This window comes from Vespa velutina, chromosome 10, assembly GCF_912470025.1.
Source record: "Vespa velutina chromosome 10, iVesVel2.1, whole genome shotgun sequence".
In the NCBI taxonomy this organism is placed as follows: Eukaryota; Metazoa; Arthropoda; class Insecta; order Hymenoptera; family Vespidae; genus Vespa; species Vespa velutina.
Window position 1 is genome coordinate 3,461,434 of NC_062197.1, and position 20,000 is coordinate 3,481,433.

At 29.0% G+C, this 20,000-nt stretch overlaps 1 protein-coding gene across 8 annotated transcripts in view; it reads left to right on the plus strand.

Annotated features, from left to right (window-relative positions):
- Positions 1-19,665, plus strand: part of LOC124952180 (bromodomain-containing protein 2-like) — a 23,135-nt gene extending 3,470 nt beyond the window's left edge. For 2 of the 8 annotated variants that reach the window (XM_047501645.1, XM_047501644.1), the window contains exons 2-24: positions 995-1,282; positions 1,708-1,756; positions 2,239-2,280; positions 3,375-3,623; positions 3,734-3,928; positions 4,015-4,623; positions 5,087-5,164; positions 5,529-5,624; positions 5,857-5,958; positions 6,190-6,335; positions 6,416-6,566; positions 6,657-7,221; positions 7,343-7,501; positions 8,067-8,186; positions 8,442-8,591; positions 15,074-15,162; positions 15,452-15,566; positions 15,644-16,015; positions 16,136-16,690; positions 17,114-17,259; positions 17,334-17,483; positions 17,674-17,979; positions 18,769-19,665. In XM_047501645.1, the coding sequence (XP_047357601.1) occupies positions 1,272-1,282; positions 1,708-1,756; positions 2,239-2,280; positions 3,375-3,623; positions 3,734-3,928; positions 4,015-4,623; positions 5,087-5,164; positions 5,529-5,624; positions 5,857-5,958; positions 6,190-6,335; positions 6,416-6,566; positions 6,657-7,221; positions 7,343-7,501; positions 8,067-8,186; positions 8,442-8,591; positions 15,074-15,162; positions 15,452-15,566; positions 15,644-16,015; positions 16,136-16,690; positions 17,114-17,259; positions 17,334-17,483; positions 17,674-17,979; positions 18,769-18,834 (4,521 nt within the window). In that variant the 5' untranslated portion in view covers positions 995-1,271 and the 3' untranslated portion in view covers positions 18,835-19,665. The remainder of the gene's footprint in view (positions 1-994; positions 1,283-1,707; positions 1,757-2,238; positions 2,281-3,374; positions 3,624-3,733; positions 3,929-4,014; positions 4,624-5,086; positions 5,165-5,528; positions 5,625-5,856; positions 5,959-6,189; positions 6,336-6,415; positions 6,567-6,656; positions 7,222-7,342; positions 7,502-8,066; positions 8,187-8,441; positions 8,592-15,073; positions 15,163-15,451; positions 15,567-15,643; positions 16,016-16,135; positions 16,691-17,113; positions 17,260-17,333; positions 17,484-17,673; positions 17,980-18,768) is intronic. The other 6 variants (XM_047501646.1, XM_047501647.1, XM_047501653.1 and 3 more) reach the window with 6 other exon arrangements.
- Positions 19,666-20,000: the final 335 nt, after the last annotated feature.

A 20,000-nucleotide genomic window follows, 5' to 3' on the forward strand; every position in this document is an offset into this window, starting at 1 on the left:
CTATTTTTTTTTTTTTTTTTTTTCTTTTTCTTTTTCTTTTTGTTTTTTCTGTCGTTCCATTTCACTCAGAACAATCAGGTTGATCCTCTGTTGACAATGAGGATCATCTTGCATCGTTTGCTAGTACTATTTTCATCGAATTTTGTATCTTAACCTTTATATTCGACAAGGCTTAGGATCATGAAAGAGATATCTTTCCATCTTAAAGGAAAACCTTTCCAAAACCATGTTTAACGATATCGCTTTAATATATATATATATAAAAATGCTAGTTTTAATATTTTCAGATAATGTTTGATATCAAGAATAGATGATGTTTTGCTTTGCTTCATTGTATCGAGTCAAGTATTTTCAAGATTAAAATATATACTGTAAGAATATCTTCAGAGTATCATAAAAATATGTAAAGAGAGATTAAGTGAAGTCAATTGAAATTTATTTTTTTTAAATTGAATATTAATTTGGGAAGAATAATTTCATGATATATTTGAATAATAGTAGAAGTAAAATGACTTTGATAGCACTTTATTATTAATTATTAATCATTGATTACTATCTTACTTTAATATTCATTAAAAAGAATTCATTTTGATCTTAATTATTGTCTTTTAAGGGATGCTAAGAAATTATCTATTTATTTAATTATTTGTTTAATAAATATTTAAGGCAATATTAGTATCGCTTATAAATTCTAATTGGTATCTTTCATATGTGCAAGGGAAATGGATGGGGGGAAAAAAAATTTATAGGAGCAATTTGAACGTATCTTAATTATTTGGAATGAAAATAAAAATTAATATTATCTGGATATTAATACAGAGAATAAAAAAGAAAGATTATTATTATCTTTTGCATGTATTATAAATATTTAATATGCACAATATTATTGTATAATAGTATCTGTACGCACATATGAATGTTTAACTTGCTCTGAAAAAATAAATCAATTTTTGGGGGTTGATACAATATCGGATCCTGTTGTTATGTTATCCAGATGTTGCTAGTATCGCGAGTATTGGCTGGAGGTACGGAGACTCACAGCAGTGTACAGGGCTGACATTCAAAGTACTACCATTTGGTAGGCTTGAGTAGTGTTATGCCTCCTCGGCATCAATCTCCCTGGTTGCAGTGCAATTGTCTCGGCAAGCGATTAGTGAGCTACCATGCTCAATTCAGAATATTTACTTGCCATCTCAATTGTTGATGAAGCCTCATAGCGTCGAGCATCAGCGTAAGGCAGTTACCTGCTGCATAGCATTTATGTACCATATATGTCTGAAAGGTAGGTACAGCTCATTAACGTGGTTTCGATGCGTCCTGTAGTATAAGCAGATATCACATGTTTTATTGCGATGTTATAATCTTTTTTTGGTTAGGCATTTATGTTTTTTATTTAAGCAATATCATAACAAACTATTATTACACAGATTAAATTTTTCATTGATATTTGGTATAAATTTTATTTATTTATAACTATTATTGGTATGTCTATGATGTGAAAGATATTTGGATATTTTAATGCATTTTTCAATATTCAGAAACATATCAATATATATATATATATATATATATATATATATATATATATATATATTTCTAAAATGTCTCTATACGCACTGTCTTTTATATTTACTGGGATATAAGTTTTATTTTAATTTACATAAAAAAAAAGAATTAATTTTTCTTTTCTTTTCTTTTTTTTTCCAGAAACGGAGTCAAGATGCAGCAGGTGGACACTATTTCGCAAAATAATTCGGTAAGTGACACATTATAAAGTTATTTAATGTAGCGTGAAGTATAGCTTGCTTTATTAACCTACTAATATTAGATTTGAAAGCTATGTAGAAATTTTTTTTTTTATAATTTATACATTTTCTATTTATTATTTTTCGTAGTTAAAATTGTTTATGTTAGAATTATCAATGAATATACAATTGATATATTACATTTATCCCAATGTAAGATATCCTATCAAGTATAATGTGATAATTTTTATAATAAATAATTGCACATGTATATGTTAAATTATAAGCTTTGTATATAGCAGAAAGTATTACTTCTTCATGACATTATATAATACATTTAAAAATGTTAAGGATATTAACATTTATTTATATAAATAACAAATTTTCTAAATTTTCTCTTATGAATATTGCTATTGTTGTCATATATAACTTACAAACTCATAATGTGTTAAATTTAAATACCATTTGACTGAAAAGTACATATGAATTACAGTTAGATGTGGAGGAGCGAGAAAGGCTGTGTAATATACCGAAGGTGAGGTTCCATATTGACATATTTTATGAAATAAGATATATCATAGATATTTTAATCAATAATTTGCACTTTACTAAGAAAAATAATTTATAATTTTGCTTCGATATATTAATTCTATGCAATTATAAGCTTTTAAATATTCAAACAAACAAAATTAAATGGACAGATATAGATGATATAAACAGAAAAAATTTTCTAGATCTATTACCTGTTTTTATATATCTGTTATAGTATTAAAATTTATATCTCTGAACTGACAAAGATTAAATATTTGTTTGTCTTCATATTCAGTAATATCTAATAGAAATCATAACTTTGAATCAATTTATGTATTATGAAAACTTGGAAATTGGTATTAATCAATATTAATTGTGATATGTAATTTTATATTTCATATATATAAATTTTTTATATAAACTGTTTCTATTTAACTTGCATGATGTACATGCTGAAAATATCCTTCCAATTTCTATATTGTTTTTAAAGATTATCAAACTATAAAATGTAAAAAATAATTATATTGGGACATAGATTTAAATTCCAAATTGCTTGCTATGGAACGTAAATATTTAGCAGCCTAATTCGCTCACTGCATGATCATCTTTTGCATGCCATTTTGTATTTACTAACATTTATTAATCTTTTTATATTTTGTTTAAATTCTATTTATAAAAAATCTGCCAAATATATTATTTTTCATATGAATAAATTCTTGTAATATATCAATTCTATTTTAAATTCTATTTTAAATAGAAATTTAATAGAAACATGGTTAGTAGTACTACCATTCGCTTAATTCTATATCTAAAGAAGTTTTCCATTTAAGATAATTATTTATTGTTAATACTAACATAAAACATATGTCAGTAATAAAGAAAATATTTAGTTTATTGTAATTTAATTTTAAATGCTATACTTTATATGGATTTTATTTATCTAATCAAAAAGAATAAAATTTTTTCATTGCTTTGCAAAATACAACTTTTTGTTGCTATAGTAGTTAATCCTATTAGTTTAAAAATGTAATGTAGATCTAACAAATATATGTTATATAAATTAAGTTGAAATTAACCAATTCAAAATAAAAAATATAGACAAGTGCACCTGGTAAGGCATCAGCTACACCAGCTCCACCAGGGAAAGAACCACCTCCTCGTGAAGAGCCAACAGTGGAACCTGTAAACGGTGTAGTGCAACCACCCGTTGTTCCACCTCCTAATCGTCCAGGGCGAGTTACAAATCAATTACAATTTTTGCAAAAAGGTGTATTGAAACCAGTATGGAAGCACCAATTTGCGTGGCCCTTTCAACAGCCTGTGGATGCAAAGAAACTCAATCTGCCAGTATGTTAAAATCAATATTTATTTGATATTTCCAAAATATCTATATTATCTATATTACGTGATATTATAAGATATCTTTTATAATTTATTTATCATTCCATTTTCACCAGGATTATCACAAAATTATCAAGCAACCAATGGATTTGGGCACAATAAAAAAACGGTTGGAAAATACGTATTACTGGAGCGGCAAAGAATGTATCCAGGATTTCAATACGATGTTTACCAACTGTTACGTTTACAACAAGCCAGGAGAAGATGTTGTAGTTATGGCACAAGCACTCGAAAAATTGTTTCTTACAAAGGTAATAAATTGTAATAGTAAAACGTAATTATAAGATCATCATTGATGGTGATAAATATAAAATCATAATTTTTTAACTTATAAAAGGTTGCACAAATGCCAAAAGAAGAAGTGGAACTCGATCCTCCAGTTCCAAAAGGGCCAAAAGGGAAAAAAGCTGGCAGAGTAGGAGGACCAGTTGGTGGAATGGCAGGAACAACTGGAAGTACAGGAAGAGGTCGTCCTTCCTCGGTAGCAGCGGCTGTTACATCCAGTGTACCAAATAGTTTGGCACCTTCGGCTACATCTGCGGGTACAACAGGTGTCATACCTATGCCTCCTCTTGGTACACAAGCACCTGCTTCTGTACCAGGCAGTACGAATACAACTACCATTGCTCCGCCATCGAGCATGGGTGTCACTCCAATGGCCACTCACAATTCTCTGCCTCAACAAGTCGTACCTCCAACGGGTGGTTACCATGCGCAGCCAGCGATGGATCCACAGACGGCTTCTGCTGTACCACCTCCACCTCAGGTTCCCACTGCTCCAACTGTAATGCCTCCATCTCAACCAGCCAAATTGAAAAAGGGAGTGAAGAGAAAGGCTGATACTACAACCCCTACAGCTAATTCATTTGAACCATTATATGCACCATTGGATTCTAAGAATGCTAAAATTCCTGCAAGACGAGAATCTGGTAGACAGATTAAGAAGGTAATAAATATATTTCATTCATTCATTCGTAATTGGCATTATTATTATCAATCCGAATATATTTGGGTATAATATAATCGAGTTCAGTATTTTAAAGAGCTAAAGTTTGTTATGTTCTTTTATCATATTAGCTTTTATTTTAATCGGAAATGTTGCTATGTGTATATTATTCATGAAAAAAGTACATGTTTAAACGTTTCTATATTGTAAATTGATTCCAAACAAGCATATTGCAAGAAACATTTTTGCATGAGATTTATGAGTTTTAAATGAGAGAAAAAAAAATGTAGTTTGTATAGAAATCTTTTTAAAATGATGTTAAAACCTTTATTAAATGTTTATTATCGTATTTCGCATCATCTTAATGCCTATGACCATAGTCATACATAGTCATTCCCTGCATGTAAAATCATGTCATTCCATTAAGACATTAACAAAAGGGTTCATGTCGGGGCTGTTTCAGCCAACGAGGCAAGGGGAAGACGGCTTAGTGCCATTCCACCAGGCCAACATGCCCCTGATTGGGGCAATGGCCCAACAGGTATAAATACTGTTACTCCTTCACATTCCTTCCTTTCATTTGTGTCGTCTTTTATCATTTTTATTTGAAAAAAAAAAAAAAAAGAAAAAAAAGAAAAAAAAAAATAATTATTTACTCATTGAATATTAAGAATTATTCATTCACAGTAGAGCTAAAGTAATTTCTAGTTTGGCCATGTTTAATTAAAATATAAACAATTACTGTTATATTTCTTTTTTGTTTTTGACATATATTCCTCTAATGTTGCTATTCTCATTCTGTTCTTATTACTATTCTTTGTTTATAAATTGCAATTAAGAACTATGTATCTTCAATAAGTTCTTTGTATATTACATACTAATTCGATTTTTTGACATTTTTTCAGCCTCAACATACAGGTGGTAAATCCAAGGAAAAGCTTTCAGAAGCACTAAAGTCTTGCAATGAGATTTTAAAAGAATTATTTTCTAAGAAGCATTCGGTAATTAAATAATTAATATATTAATAATTATATTAGTAGCAATAGTGGTGATAATTTCCATTAATTTGAATGAGTATTATATTATAAGTCTGTTACCAGAAAAATGATTTCAAATAATATATGAATATATGTATTAGTATTGTTTATTATTCTCTTGAATGTGAATTTATTTTGATAGTATGTTATCATTTCTGTGATTATTAAACTTTTAATTTTTGTGAATAATTAACAGGGTTACGCATGGCCTTTCTATAAGCCAGTTGATGCAGAACTATTAGGTCTGCATGACTATCATGACATTATTAAAAAACCAATGGATCTTGGTACTGTAAAGGTAAGATTATGCTAGTATAAAAGTTTTATATTTTTTATATAACTTTGATGTATGTTAAATAATATCTACATTTGTATTGTACCATAGAAAAGTTTTAATATAGTATATTTTTGTTTTGTTTCTATTTTCTTCTTTTATTTTTTTTTTTATTTTTTTTTTTTTTTTTTTTTTTTTTTTTTTATCTTTTTTTTATTTTTTAGACTCAATTCTATTTGTATAACATTTTTACAGAATAAAATGGACAGCCGCGAATATAAAACGGCCCAAGAATTTGCTAGTGATGTGAGGCTTATATTTACCAATTGTTATAAATATAATCCTCCTGATCATGATGTCGTCGCAATGGCTAGGAAACTTCAGGATGTATTTGAAATGAGGTAAGTATAAGCAATTAAAATAAAATATTTAGTATTTTAACTAAATTATGGGATTTAACTCAATATATTTAATTTATTAGGTATGCAAAAATTCCTGATGAACCTATGGGAGGTATGTCAGGAATGAAGGGTAGCAGTAGTAGTGCAAGCAGTTCTGGTACCGAAAGTTCTTCCGACAGCGACGATTCTGAAGAAGAACGTACACAAAAATTAGTTGCTCTTCAACAAGAGGTATTAGATTTTCTTTTATCTAATATAATAAATATACACAATTAGGAAGAGTATTAATTATATTTATTATATCATTTTTCTATCTCACAGCTTAAAGCAATGCAAGAACAAATGAGAAAATTAGTAGAAGAAAGTGGTAAAAAGAAGAGCAAGAAGAAGAAGCCGGATAAACCAAAATCAAAGCCAATGAGCAATAAAAGTAGTAGCCTCGTTGGTAGTCATACTGGTGCCATGAAAGAACTTATGAAACCAAGTGGTGGAATTCCCAGTGTGTCTGATAGTGTTGGTACTAGTATAGCTAGTGTTGCAATGGGCGCAAGTGATCTAAAAATACCTGGTGGTATGGGTGGTGATCTCCATCATCCAGCAATAGCAGTAGGACCAAATAAAACACATACAACAGGAAGTTTAGGTCATCATTTGCCAACAGCGACGAATGCTAAATCAAAAGGTAAAGGAAGAGGTCCTGGAAAAGCTACTGCAGCGAATACTGCGAACAAAAGGCCGAAAGCGAATAGTAGATCAAGTGGGAATAAAAAGAAATCGATCAATCAACCACCACCAATAACATTTGATTCTGAGGATGAAGATAATGCAAAACCGATGTCTTATGACGAAAAGAGACAACTTAGCTTGGATATCAACAAACTGCCTGGTACGTTTTAATTTGATTAACTTTCTCATAATATTTCCTTCAATTATAACATATGCCTTTTAATTAATTAATTAATTAATTAATTAATTAATTAATGCTGGTTTGCATTTATATATTTTAGGAGATAAACTAGGTAGAGTTGTACACATAATACAGTCTCGGGAGCCTTCGTTGAGGGATTCAAATCCAGATGAGATTGAAATCGATTTTGAAACTCTAAAGCCTTCCACATTAAGAGAGTTGGAAAGCTATGTCGCATCATGCCTCAGGAAAAAACCACGTAAGCTTTATTTAAATTCTATTATAATATTGTTTGCAGAATTTATTCTATACTTTTTCCAATCAATCTACACTATGTATTGGTATAGATTATATATATTATTCTATTTACCAACTGTTAGAAAAATAATAGATAACGAAAATCGTGTTTACTTATAAAGAATTGTTATGAAAATATAAATTGCAAGTTTTATTTTCTATTTACTATGTATTATGATATATGACAAAGGATCTTGTAATGACATGTATGGAATAATACTTAGTTCTCTATATTTTTTTTTTTTTTATTTTTTTTTTTATTATTTTTTTTTTATTTTTTTTTTATATTTTTTTTTTATTATTTTTTTTTTTTATGCATGTACTTTATGATATTTAATGGTAGCATATACTACGTTATCCGTAATTATAATTATTATTTCGAAAGTGTAATGTTTGAAATTGTTAACATATCATATTTAATTTGTGCATTCTGATAAAAACAATACTGTGAATGATCCTAGAGTATCATTAGTAAGTTTTTATTAGTTCAATTAACAATGTCGTATATTATGAATGATTGTTCACAGATAAAAAAGTTAGTGGAAAATCTAAAGATGAGCAAATAGCAGAGAAAAAACAAGAATTAGAAAAGAGGTTGCAGGATGTAACAGGTCAATTGGGGAATGTGAAGAAAACTGCTAAGAAAGGTTAATTTTTCTTTTTGTATTTTAGCTTATATCTGTATAAAATATGTTATTTTCCTGATTCTTTTTTTTTCTTTCTTTCTTTTTCTTTTTCCTCTTTCTTTTCTTTGGCTTTATTTTTGTTTCTTTTCTTTTCTTTTTCTTTTTTTCTTTTCTCTCTCTCTCTCTCTTTTTTTTTTTTTTTTTTTCTTTTTCTTTTGGGCGAGGGGGGCTGAGTATTATAAGAGTAACTATAAGAATATGATTTTATTTTTACAGAAGACAGTAGTAAGTCAGTCGACGTAGTTGGTACTGGAGGAGCCAGTGGGCCTTCACGATTATCCGCTTCAAGTAGTAGTAGCAGTGACAGTGATTCGAGCAGTAGTTCACTTTCGTCGAGCACCAGTGATTCGAGCGACAGTGAAGCAGGTTAGATATGAACTTAATGTAACTGTTGCTACTATTAGACCCTTACTTGGGAACAAAGGACTACTTATTGTGAAGTAGTTTCAATGCAAAATACGAACTAATTTTTATGTGAGATTTAAAATTATGAGGTTATTTGCGAGTTTAAATATAATGTTCAAACAAAAGCAGATCTTTTAATCTGCATTACTTTGGAATTAGTTTCTATCAATTTCTCTTCAAGATGTTTATAGATCGATTCTATTAATATATTACAGATGTTACTTTAAATTTTTATAAAGACAATATATGCACATGTGAAAATCTTTCTTTCATTAAAATATTGTGATACGTTTATTCATAAAACGAATCATGTTTTTATGTTTGTAATAATAATGTAAACAATAACCGATTATGTAATTTTTTTTCTTTTTTGATTTTATATTCATTAAATTTCTTCTTCTTTTCTTTTCTTTTCTTTTCTTTTATTTTCTTTTATTTTATTTTATTTCTTTTTTTTTTTTTTTTTTAGGTATTAATGTAACAGTTATTATTTAATAATATTCAGAAGTAGAAGTCGTAATTGCAAGTTCTATATTATTATTTAAAAAAAAAAAAAAAAAAAAAACTTCTTCGTTATATCATGTGACATTTTTTATTTTGATATATTTGTATATGATTATAAATATATATTTATTATATGATCCAAAATTAAATTTTATTTGGTAACACATTTCATCTATACTAATATGCATTTGTGATTTATAATTATTTACCTATATAATTTATCTTTATTTGCATAATTTAAAGTGTATTGTAAAACATGTATATCTAAGAATTACGTATAGTGATACTGCAATGTTACCATTTGGAGTAGTACTTAATCGTAATTGTTCAGATTTGTGTTAATGTACGCAATACGAATATGTTACTTTAAATCATGTAATATAAAATATGTAATGTTTTTAATATGAACAAATTTAAATTTAATTAGTTTAAGAAGAAAATCGGTAATTAATTTTTCTTTTTTCTTGTTTTCCCCCTTTTTTTTTTTCAGTAGGAGCAACAATAAATCCAATTTGTTTCTCTCCTGATCATTGATATTAGAAGAAAAATGTCACATGATATGATGCTGATAATAATTAACTATTTATAACAGACTATATATATATATTAAATTACATTTTTCTTGATAATTCAAAAAATAAATCTAAAGTACAGATCTATCATTAAATAATCAAATTTTTTTGCAAAAGAATGATTAATCACAGATAAATGCATATATTAAAATTGGATTAATTATTTTATAATTGCACAAACGCATCGCAAATATCTTCTCAAGCTGCTAAATCTTGCTTATTAACTATTGTATTTATTAGGACGGCGTTATTCTTCGTGTAGTATAAGTGGTGCGTTATATTAATGCAAGTACAAATGAAGTGTCAAGTTTCATTTGATTTTTCATAATAAAAGAACACGCAGAAATTACATTTATATATATATGTGTGTATATATTATATATAAATTATTAATAATATATATATATATAATTTTATATATTTAATTATATATTGTTAATAATATATTATTATATAATATATATACATATATGAATATATGTAAATTTTATATGAAAAGTATTGAATAAAAATGTCACTGGACATGAATGATTGAAACTTGACATAGCCGAAGAAATTTTATTTAATTTATGAGAGAAAATGCAATGCTGAGAAAAAGGTGAGCTAGTGGAGTGCAGACTGTGTTTAGAGGATACCATATGCCATGCCAGCTTGTTTCACGAATTATATTATTGATAAAAAAAAGATATATACATATATATATATATATATACATATATTAATTATATTTTCTCTTGCCCTATCAGTGTTGACAATACGTTCTGTTGCTCGAAAGTCAAATATAATTCCTTATTCAAGGTTACTGAGTTTTTCACTGCAGTCTTATTTTGTAATATAAGAAAGAACTGAGAAAAAAGAATCGTAGATGAATGAAGTTACACTTTTATACATACATATGCATTACATAAGGAATGACTGTAGTGCTAAATATTAGTACCTTGGAAAATTATATCATAGCTTATCCTGAAAATTACATTGCCCATCATAATCTAAGCAACTTCATGCAGTATGTTAACTCTTGCAAACTTAATCTTTATTTACATTAATTCATAAGCAGAGCATTACTTGTATTACTGTGTTTTTGAATATATCATTGAGTTTGTTTTTTCATATTGATCTATTCATGCCATATCATTTCTCAGAAGTTAGTACAGTGACATTAATAAGAAGCGTCTTTATCAAACTGTGAGTGGGTATATATATTTGCATTATTTGGATGCCGTAAAAACAGCGTTTAGGGTGCTGAATATTTTATTCGCATTTGTGGATTAGACTATGTGGATGCTTAATTCAATCAGAAGGAGCAAATCAGGCAACGGTAATAATGATACACACGGGTAACAAATGCTGCAGACAATGTGTATTGGTGGCTGGATTTGCAAAACAGCTCATTCTGTTTAATAGATGAGTTTAATAGATGTATTTTCGCGTCTATTTATCGGATGCTAGTCAGTCACACTCTTCAAATCTGTCGCCTTCGTAATTAATATCAGAAACTATGCGTTCAGTATAATAATAATAATAATAATAATAAAAAGGGGGGTTCATGGGTAATCTCATATGTATATCCTCTTCAAATGTTAAATAAATACTGCTTACGTTTTGAATAAGACTTAACTCTGCAAAGCCAATTTCTCTTAGTACTTTCTTTCAACTTGATTGGTATATTCGTAATTATCTCGTAAGCAAGAGTAATAATAATAAGTGTAATAGCATTATATTACTCATATGAGATGTGATTGAAATGAAGAAATCAATTATTTTTGTCGTTTGGATGAGATACTAATGCGTAATCGAGCAGGTTGATTATGCAAAATCAATGATGATTTGCGCGGAGCTAAGTGACCAAGTCTGATAATATAATGAATGCAATATGATTTTTTTTTGTTGCAAGATTATGTGACTTTGAGCATACATGGTTTGTGTTGACATAATAGAAAAAGAGAAAGGCAAGGGGAGTTTACAAAGTAAGCGTGTTAAAAGACAGATTACGGTTGCAGTGTAAGAAAAATCAAAGAATATAAATATATAACAGAAAACGAGTCAGTAAGGACGACAGGATAATGGATAATGGTCTATGTTACAAATAAGGCACCCTAGCCTCCAAACACATTGTTTGCACTCCGCTAAGCTTTGCTAATCGTGTCATCACTCTATTTATCACTAGTTCTTCATCTATAACCATTATCAGTTTTTTTTTTCATTGTTCGAGTTTATTCAAACAAAAGTTTAAAGGATTGTCTTCGTACCCTAGAGACAATATTATGCCAATGATAATTATAACGAAGTTGGTGTGGTTTTACATGCCTTGATATATCAAATAATAATAATAATAATAATAATTCATATTAGAATCAAGTTTTACTTCTTATCACATTAGAACTTGAAGATTATGTAGCAATGCCTAGTATGTACCATCAGTTTGGGGTATACAGTTCATAACAGCTTATGAGGTAATTATATTGTTTTAAACCCGTCCTACTATATATAAAACATTTTTAGAAAGTCTTTTATACAAAGTTTAAGAAGATTAATTTTAATGATATTTTGTTTCATTTTTGTATTTCTATCTGTAAATGTCTGAGATCCATGATAAAGTTTTTGTTGAAATATCATGTAAATTTAGTTTCTATACATAGTAAAGTTTATGTATAAGAAGATATTATGGACGTAACCAACATGACATCCTAAAGTACTTGAAAGAGCACTTTATAAATATTGAAAGTGCTGCGGAAAACATGATTTGATAATTATTAAAGTAAAAGGGTGATCAAAATTGCACTCGAGTACAATTAAATGGTATCATTAATCATACACGCAGCATAGCGTACTTATTGTTCTAAACGAAAACATATTGAAAAGATACGGTGTTTAGAAACATTAATAACATTATTCAAAGAAACCATAATGATTGGTCAGAAAAAAAGTGTTCGTCGAATTTTAAGATAATTATTAACGACTACATTAAAACATACATATATTTGTGAGACCGATGGCGTATCTTATTATTTAATGGTTTTCAAAATATTGAAAGTTTCATAGATAAATTTTCAATTCAAATTAGTTAGAAATATATGAAGGAAAGAAAAAATAAAATAAAATAAAATAAAATAAAATAAAATAACAGCGTGCGCTGAATTAGGTCGTATGCATCTTATGATACAATCAGCATTAGCTTGTAACTGAGATATATAGAACGTTTTATAATAATGTTCATATATTGCCTTCCAAATTTTTGTAGCATTTTATTCTATATGCAGGCACATGTCTGAATTTCTTTGCATCCTTAATGCAAATTAGGATGTCACTCCTCTTCCTTTCATATCGTAATACGCAAAAGCAGATTTAACGTTAATATTATTGTTTTATTATATATAGAGAGAAAAGCACTACTTTATACGAAAGAAAACACTTATGTATTCTTTTCCACGGAAGTGCACACACGTTTATCTGTTTTGTGCGTATCGCGAACAATAGGAGTAGTACACACATGCGTACACATTTTGTACATAGTGAGAATTAATATATCATAAAATAATTATAAGAATAATATTACTACTACTATTACTATTATTACTACTACTACTACTAATAACAATAATAAGTAATTAATAATAAATAATGGTAATAATAATTATAAATAGTAATAATAATGATAACGTTAACGATAATAATAATAATAATAATAAATAAATAAATAAATAAATAAATAATATTAAATATTAATATTAATAAGACAAAGAAACAGAAAGAAAAAGATAGAGAGATGGAACAGAGAAAAGAAGTTACACTCATGGAAGTGACGACACATTGAACATTTTTCTAAGTACATAATTTAAAAAAATATATATAAAAAAAAAAAAAAATAAATAAATAAAAAAAAAAAAAAAGAAACACACTAAGCGAATGAAGTAAATCTTACTTCCGAGCGGTTCCGAGTTAGGGTTGGCTTGTGTATGGTGGTCCAGTTAACTATATTATATAAATTAAGATAAGCTGGAACTCCTTCTCATTGTTTTTAGACTTAGTTGATCATAGCGATACCAATATACCTATTATATTCGAGCACGTGTTCAATGAATTTTCTTCTTTATTATCAGCCATTCCATGATTAACTTAAACTTCCTACATTTTTGTAATATTTAATTACAGAAACATTCTCCTTATATATTATATATTATATATTATATATTATATATTATATGACATTTAAGGAAGAAAGTAATATAAAACCATAGGTTTTATATATATGAGCTACATGTAGCTCATATCAATGATAATATCTACCATAAACAACGAGCGGGAGTCTTTTACCACCGATCTCAATGCTGTGCTAACCGTGACTTGAGCTTATTTTACATATTTGCTTGTACGAGTGTGTCACTCTTCTTGAATCATCCATGTTTAAGTTGAATTCATATTGTACCGTTTATTATGCGACTTTTATTCATCACACCCTAATTTTGTTATAAAGTTATAATGTATTAAAAAAGAAATGTCAGTTCGATGATTTTTCTTCGTAGTCATCATCATCATTTTATAATCATCATTCATCGCCCGTCGTCTTGATTATTATTATAATAATAATCATTATTGTTAGTATCCTAATGAGAAAATAAAAAGGGAAGTGCGTATTCTTTCATACATATATGTTTCGATATATATATGTATGTTTACCGATTACGCGACACGTGTGCGTGTCTCTGGTGTTCGCGCGCGTGATATGTATGTATGTATGTATGTATGTATTTACGATGTGTATACATATATATATATATGTATGCACACGCAATTATTCATAAATAAATTGAATACAATTGATTTTATGTAGAATGAGAGAGAAGAGAGGAGAAGGGAAAGAAAAGAAAAAAAGAAAAAAAAAAAAACCAATTGTTCTGCGTATTAAAAATTTTTTAATATAAAATTATTAAGATGAAAGTCCACAAAAAAAAAGAAGCATATAATTGAGATATTTAAATTAACATTGTTGTACACAGTGATACAATTATAATATAAGCATATATATAAATAAAATCTATTAGAAAATATATGCTTGAAGTTGTTTGATTTAGTTTCTATGTGTATATATATATACATATATATATATATATATATATATATATATATATATATTATATATATATATTATATATATATTTATAATGTGTATTTAATATTTATTTTCTGCATTTCTTATTTGGCGTGCGTAACACTTTATGGCTAGTATGGCTGGTTATATTTATGGCTGGTATCCTCTGCACACTGCATCTCACTAGTACTTCATCGAAAAATCTAAGTAATCCGAAACGAAATGGTTGATAGCACACTCTCACAAAGTTATTAGATGCACATTACATTATATTACAGGAAACTCCTCCAGTCGTCCACCTAGAAAGAAGATGAAGAAGAATGCTCAAAGTGCACCACCTCCAACAACATCGACAACTGTTGCTCCGGTAAGATAACGTTCCAACTTTACAAAACTCCAAAAATGACAAGATCGGTATTATTGTAATATTAATAAATTATTCATATCATTACACTAATATAGTTTGTAGTTTTCAATATTTTCATGATTTACAAGAAGGATAAAATATTGTTATCACATTATAATTATTTTAATTATCTGTAATATATAAATTATATGTATGTCATATATGATATAAGTTATGTTTACTCGATATAGTGAAATGATAGGTCAACACAACATTTAACAAAATAATGATTTTATAATACACCTTTTAGGCACTCAATCATACTGGAGGTCTATTAATGAATAGTCAGCCAACAGCAAATTCTACGGGACCAATAGTAAAGGCAGCATCGGTAACTCAATCTAGCAATATTCCTGCCGATCAAGGTATGCATATTTTTTATAACTTTGTATCTTATAAATGATAAAAATAAATTGAATTTCTGTATAATTTTGTTATTAAGGTGGCAACAGTCAGCAACCTGTAGCCGTAGCTGCTGTTACAGCAAGTCAAGGGATGCCTGTGGCAAGTCATGCATCTATGCCCGCGCAACCTCCACGACCAACAGCACTGGCAACAGCTGCACCAGTTAAAAAGCCAACGCCGCCACCTCCGACTACTTCTAATCCTCCGACTCCGTCAGTATCCGTACCAACACCACCACCAAGTGTTACTCCAACAAATACGAACTCTGTGGTGGCATCACCGGTTGTGCCTCAGGCGCCACAGCCTCCAACGTCTGTTAATTCTTATCCAAATGCTAATACGCCTGTTCCAACGGATGGAACAACATTAAATCAACAAGCGGACCTTTTGCAGCCATATAGTACTCTAGGTATACATTAAGAATAATTATTTGGATTATTTCTATGAATTTGATTTTATTCAATCAAAAATATATCTAATTTTATATTCTAACTCAAGAAAAATTCATAATTTTGTTTCTCTTATATAGCTTCTGTACCTACGACACAAACATCATTGGATCAAGGTCTTTCTATAAAGAAAGAATCACATATATCAATGATACCAACTCTTCATACAAGTAATAATACCAATTTAAATTTACTGCCAGATGTTAAAAATCCAGTTAATATGATGCCTACGAATATGGCATCGAATCTAAATCTGGGAAATATAAATATGGCTAATTTGAACATGAATTTACAACAAGGATTGGCGACACATATGTCAATGCATAATCAATTGGAGAATATGATAAATACAACATCACCATTGACCAACATACAAAATACGCATAATGTTACGATGTCGCAACATTCTAATGGCTTTCCAAGTATAAAGCGTGAAACTTCCCCACCAAATATGTTGAATAACAATGGCATTCCAGGAGTTAATGTAGGAATGAATATGGGAGGAATGGGATCGATTTTTGATCCTGTTCCTATAGTTTCCATGCCAATGCAAATTTCACAAATACCTATAAAGAAAGAAGAAAAACAGCCTCTTCCTATTTCGCAGCCACAAATTGCACAAAAGGCAATGGATGGTATGTTTTTTTTTTTTTTTTTTTTTAATATCACATTTGTCTTCTAAAGAAGAATAATTTTATAGCACGTTTTTAATACTGTACATACATGTATAATAATCTATTATACGAAATCTTAGATTTGCTTAAATTACACTTGTTGCTTTATATTTTTATGTGTGCTTTGTGTGATTGCGCGTTATTTCTCATTTATCCATTACAATTATATTAGTCATATTACTTTCTTTTTTTCCTTCTTTCTTCTTGTTTGTTTTAATACATGCAATATATTAAGAATATGCTTAAAAATAATTTCACGGCATATTTATAGCTACTTTAATATGCTATTATATGTGCACTCTTATTAAAAGCTTATTATCGTTATAAACAAACACGCTGTAAATTAACCGCTTACTAATCAAAACTATAATACTGGTGCTCTAGCAGGAGCTCTTTTTGCAGAAATGAATGCGTTAGGTTTACCACCTATGGGCAATCATTCGAGTTCTCAGCTCATGCCCGAAAAGAAGATGACGCCACCCGATTCAAAAAATCCTGCTTCAAACTTTGCGTCAGCTTTTAAGAACAAGGTACAGAATATTAGTTTTAATTGATAAAAATTAGAAGAGAAATAATGTAAGATTTTATTTAAATGGCATTATAGACCGTTGAACAAAATGTAAAGAATGCATCTTCTTGGTCTTCGTTGGCTCAAGCATCGAGTCCTCAATCTACTGCAGGAAGTAGTATGAAAAGTGCTGCCAGAGATTCTTTCCAAGCGTTCAAAAAACAAGCCAAAGAAAAGCAAGATAGGGTAAGGGAAGAAAAAGAGAAAAGAAAGAAAAAAAAAAAAGAGAAGGAAAAGATATTATTTCTATTTTTATTTTACACATTGATATTTATTATCCATTGTTCTTTTATATTGACCAATTCATAAATGTTTTATTTATGAATGGTCCTTGTATTTCATAAATTAATGTATACATAAATATTATATAAAACAGCAAAGGGCACTATTGGAACAACAGGAAATGCGCAGGCAGCAAAAGGAACAGGCTGAGAGAGAACGATTGCGACAAGAAAATGAAAAGAGAAGAGAACGAGAGGAGGAGGATGCCTTGGAGAAAGTAAGAAAAAATGTTGGTGATCAACAAGGTAACGCGATGACTGCCACGACGAGAGCGGAAGAAGTGAAAGCCATTGTTGACACGGATAGCAGTAGTCCAAGTCATTCGTCTAATCAGGATAAAGCTGCTGCCGAAAGAGAACGGCAAAGGCTACGGGAACAAGAACGGAGACGGCGCGAAGCGGTAAGTGTGTCATGAATTTTTTTATTCTTTTTATATATATATATATATATATACATACATATATATATATATTTAAATATTTATTTACGTTAGATAAAGAGATTAGTTTTTTTTTTCCTTTTTTTTTTTTTTTTTTTTTTTTACATCGTCTATAATTGGCTCAGGGTCGTATGGTTAATTACCTCAGACACAATTTTGATCACGATAAGATTCTCGGAAAATTCTATGTAACTTATTATTTTTAGAAATAAAATTGTTAGAAAAAAAATAAAATGAAATAAAATAAATAAAAATAATAATTAATTTTGTAAGTAATTTTTATCGATTGTGCGATCATAATGTAAATTAAAAAACTTCATATCTATAAGGGTAATAATTTGATAGGTCTGGATATAGTACAATTATAATTGTCCATATATAATTACAATTGTCTATATATATATATATATATAGATTAAATAATTTTTTTTATAAAACATTTATTATATAATCTTTCATTTTGATCCGTTTTATGTCTGAGGTTTTACGGTTTATTGCATAGATACAAGAGAGAAAAAGTTAAAGATAATTAAGAATTATTAAAGAGATATTTAAAGGTTAATGCATAAAGACAAGAGAGAAAGTTTAAGTTAGTTAAAAATTATAAAAGAGATATTGAAATTAAGAAAATAGAAAAGAAAAAAAAAATAGTCAAGGCGTGTGTTAATCGTTGATGGTTCTCTTGGCATCATCAGCGAAAATTTATTCGAAGGCGTATTCGCCAAAGAATGGGTATATTTATCTTTTCAGATGGCTGGCGCGATTGACATGAACATGCAAAGTGATTTGATGGCTGCATTTGAGGAATCATTATAATGTTACTATTCGCTGCTCATAATAAATCCATTGAAACCGGGCAGGACTTGGATGAATATTTGCCGCTGGACGATATCTACAGAGACATTTTAATAATATACGGTATCTCGTTGAATTAAATCTAGAAAGAGAAAAAAAAGAAAAAGAGAAAGAAAGAAAGAAAGAAAGAAAGAAAGAAAACAAAGACAGAGAACCGTCACGTAAATGTAATGCCAATTAAAAAAAGGAAAGAGAGAGGAAGAGGGTGGGTTAGTAAATGGAGGAAAGAAAGAGGTGGAAGGGGATGGGGCAAAGCGAATAATTGTAACAAGTCATCATCAATGTATGTAACAACAAGGCAGTGTACTTGTTTGTAAAAAGGTGGTGCAGTTGGGACATTCCAACGAGGGGGGGGGGGGGCAGGAGAAGCCTAAAGAAAATAAACAAACATCAAGTTATAACGATCGCCGTGTTTGATCGTTCGATCGGATTTCTACAGAAATACGATTGATATATATAAAATTAATATTTGCAAAAGCAGAACTGTGTTTAAAACGACGGACACCCAAGTGTGACCATGTAATTAGAAAAAGAAAAATAGTTGCAGAAAATACTTCGAAGAATATTGCATACTAAACTCTATTGTGTTACATTTTTCCGGTTTTCATAAGTTTGTACTTTATGTAAATTTGGAAACATAACTAAAAATATTATTCAGAGATAAGTGAGAGCGAGCGAGAGCGAGAGCGAGAGAGAGAGAGAGAGAGAGCGAGAGAGAGAGAGAGAGAGAGAGAGAGAGAGAGAGAGAGAGAGAGAGATTTGCGTGCAACATATATTAAGCGAATGTGTGATCATAAGAATGAAAGAGAGTGTGCGAAAAAGAAGATGAAGATGATAATGATGATAATGATGATCATGATGATGATGATGATGATTATGATGATAATGATGATGACGACGATGATGATGATGATGATGATAATGATGAAGATGATGAAGATGATGATGATAATGATGAAGATGATGATGAAGATAATGATGATAATGATGATGATGAAACAAAAAAAACAAAAACAGAAGTGTGTATTTGATTAAGTTTTATATTTTTCCACTTTCAGTCATTAATCGTTGGTAGGATTTACAAAGACGGTGTTTCTGCCAATAATAAATAGAATTATTAGCTATTA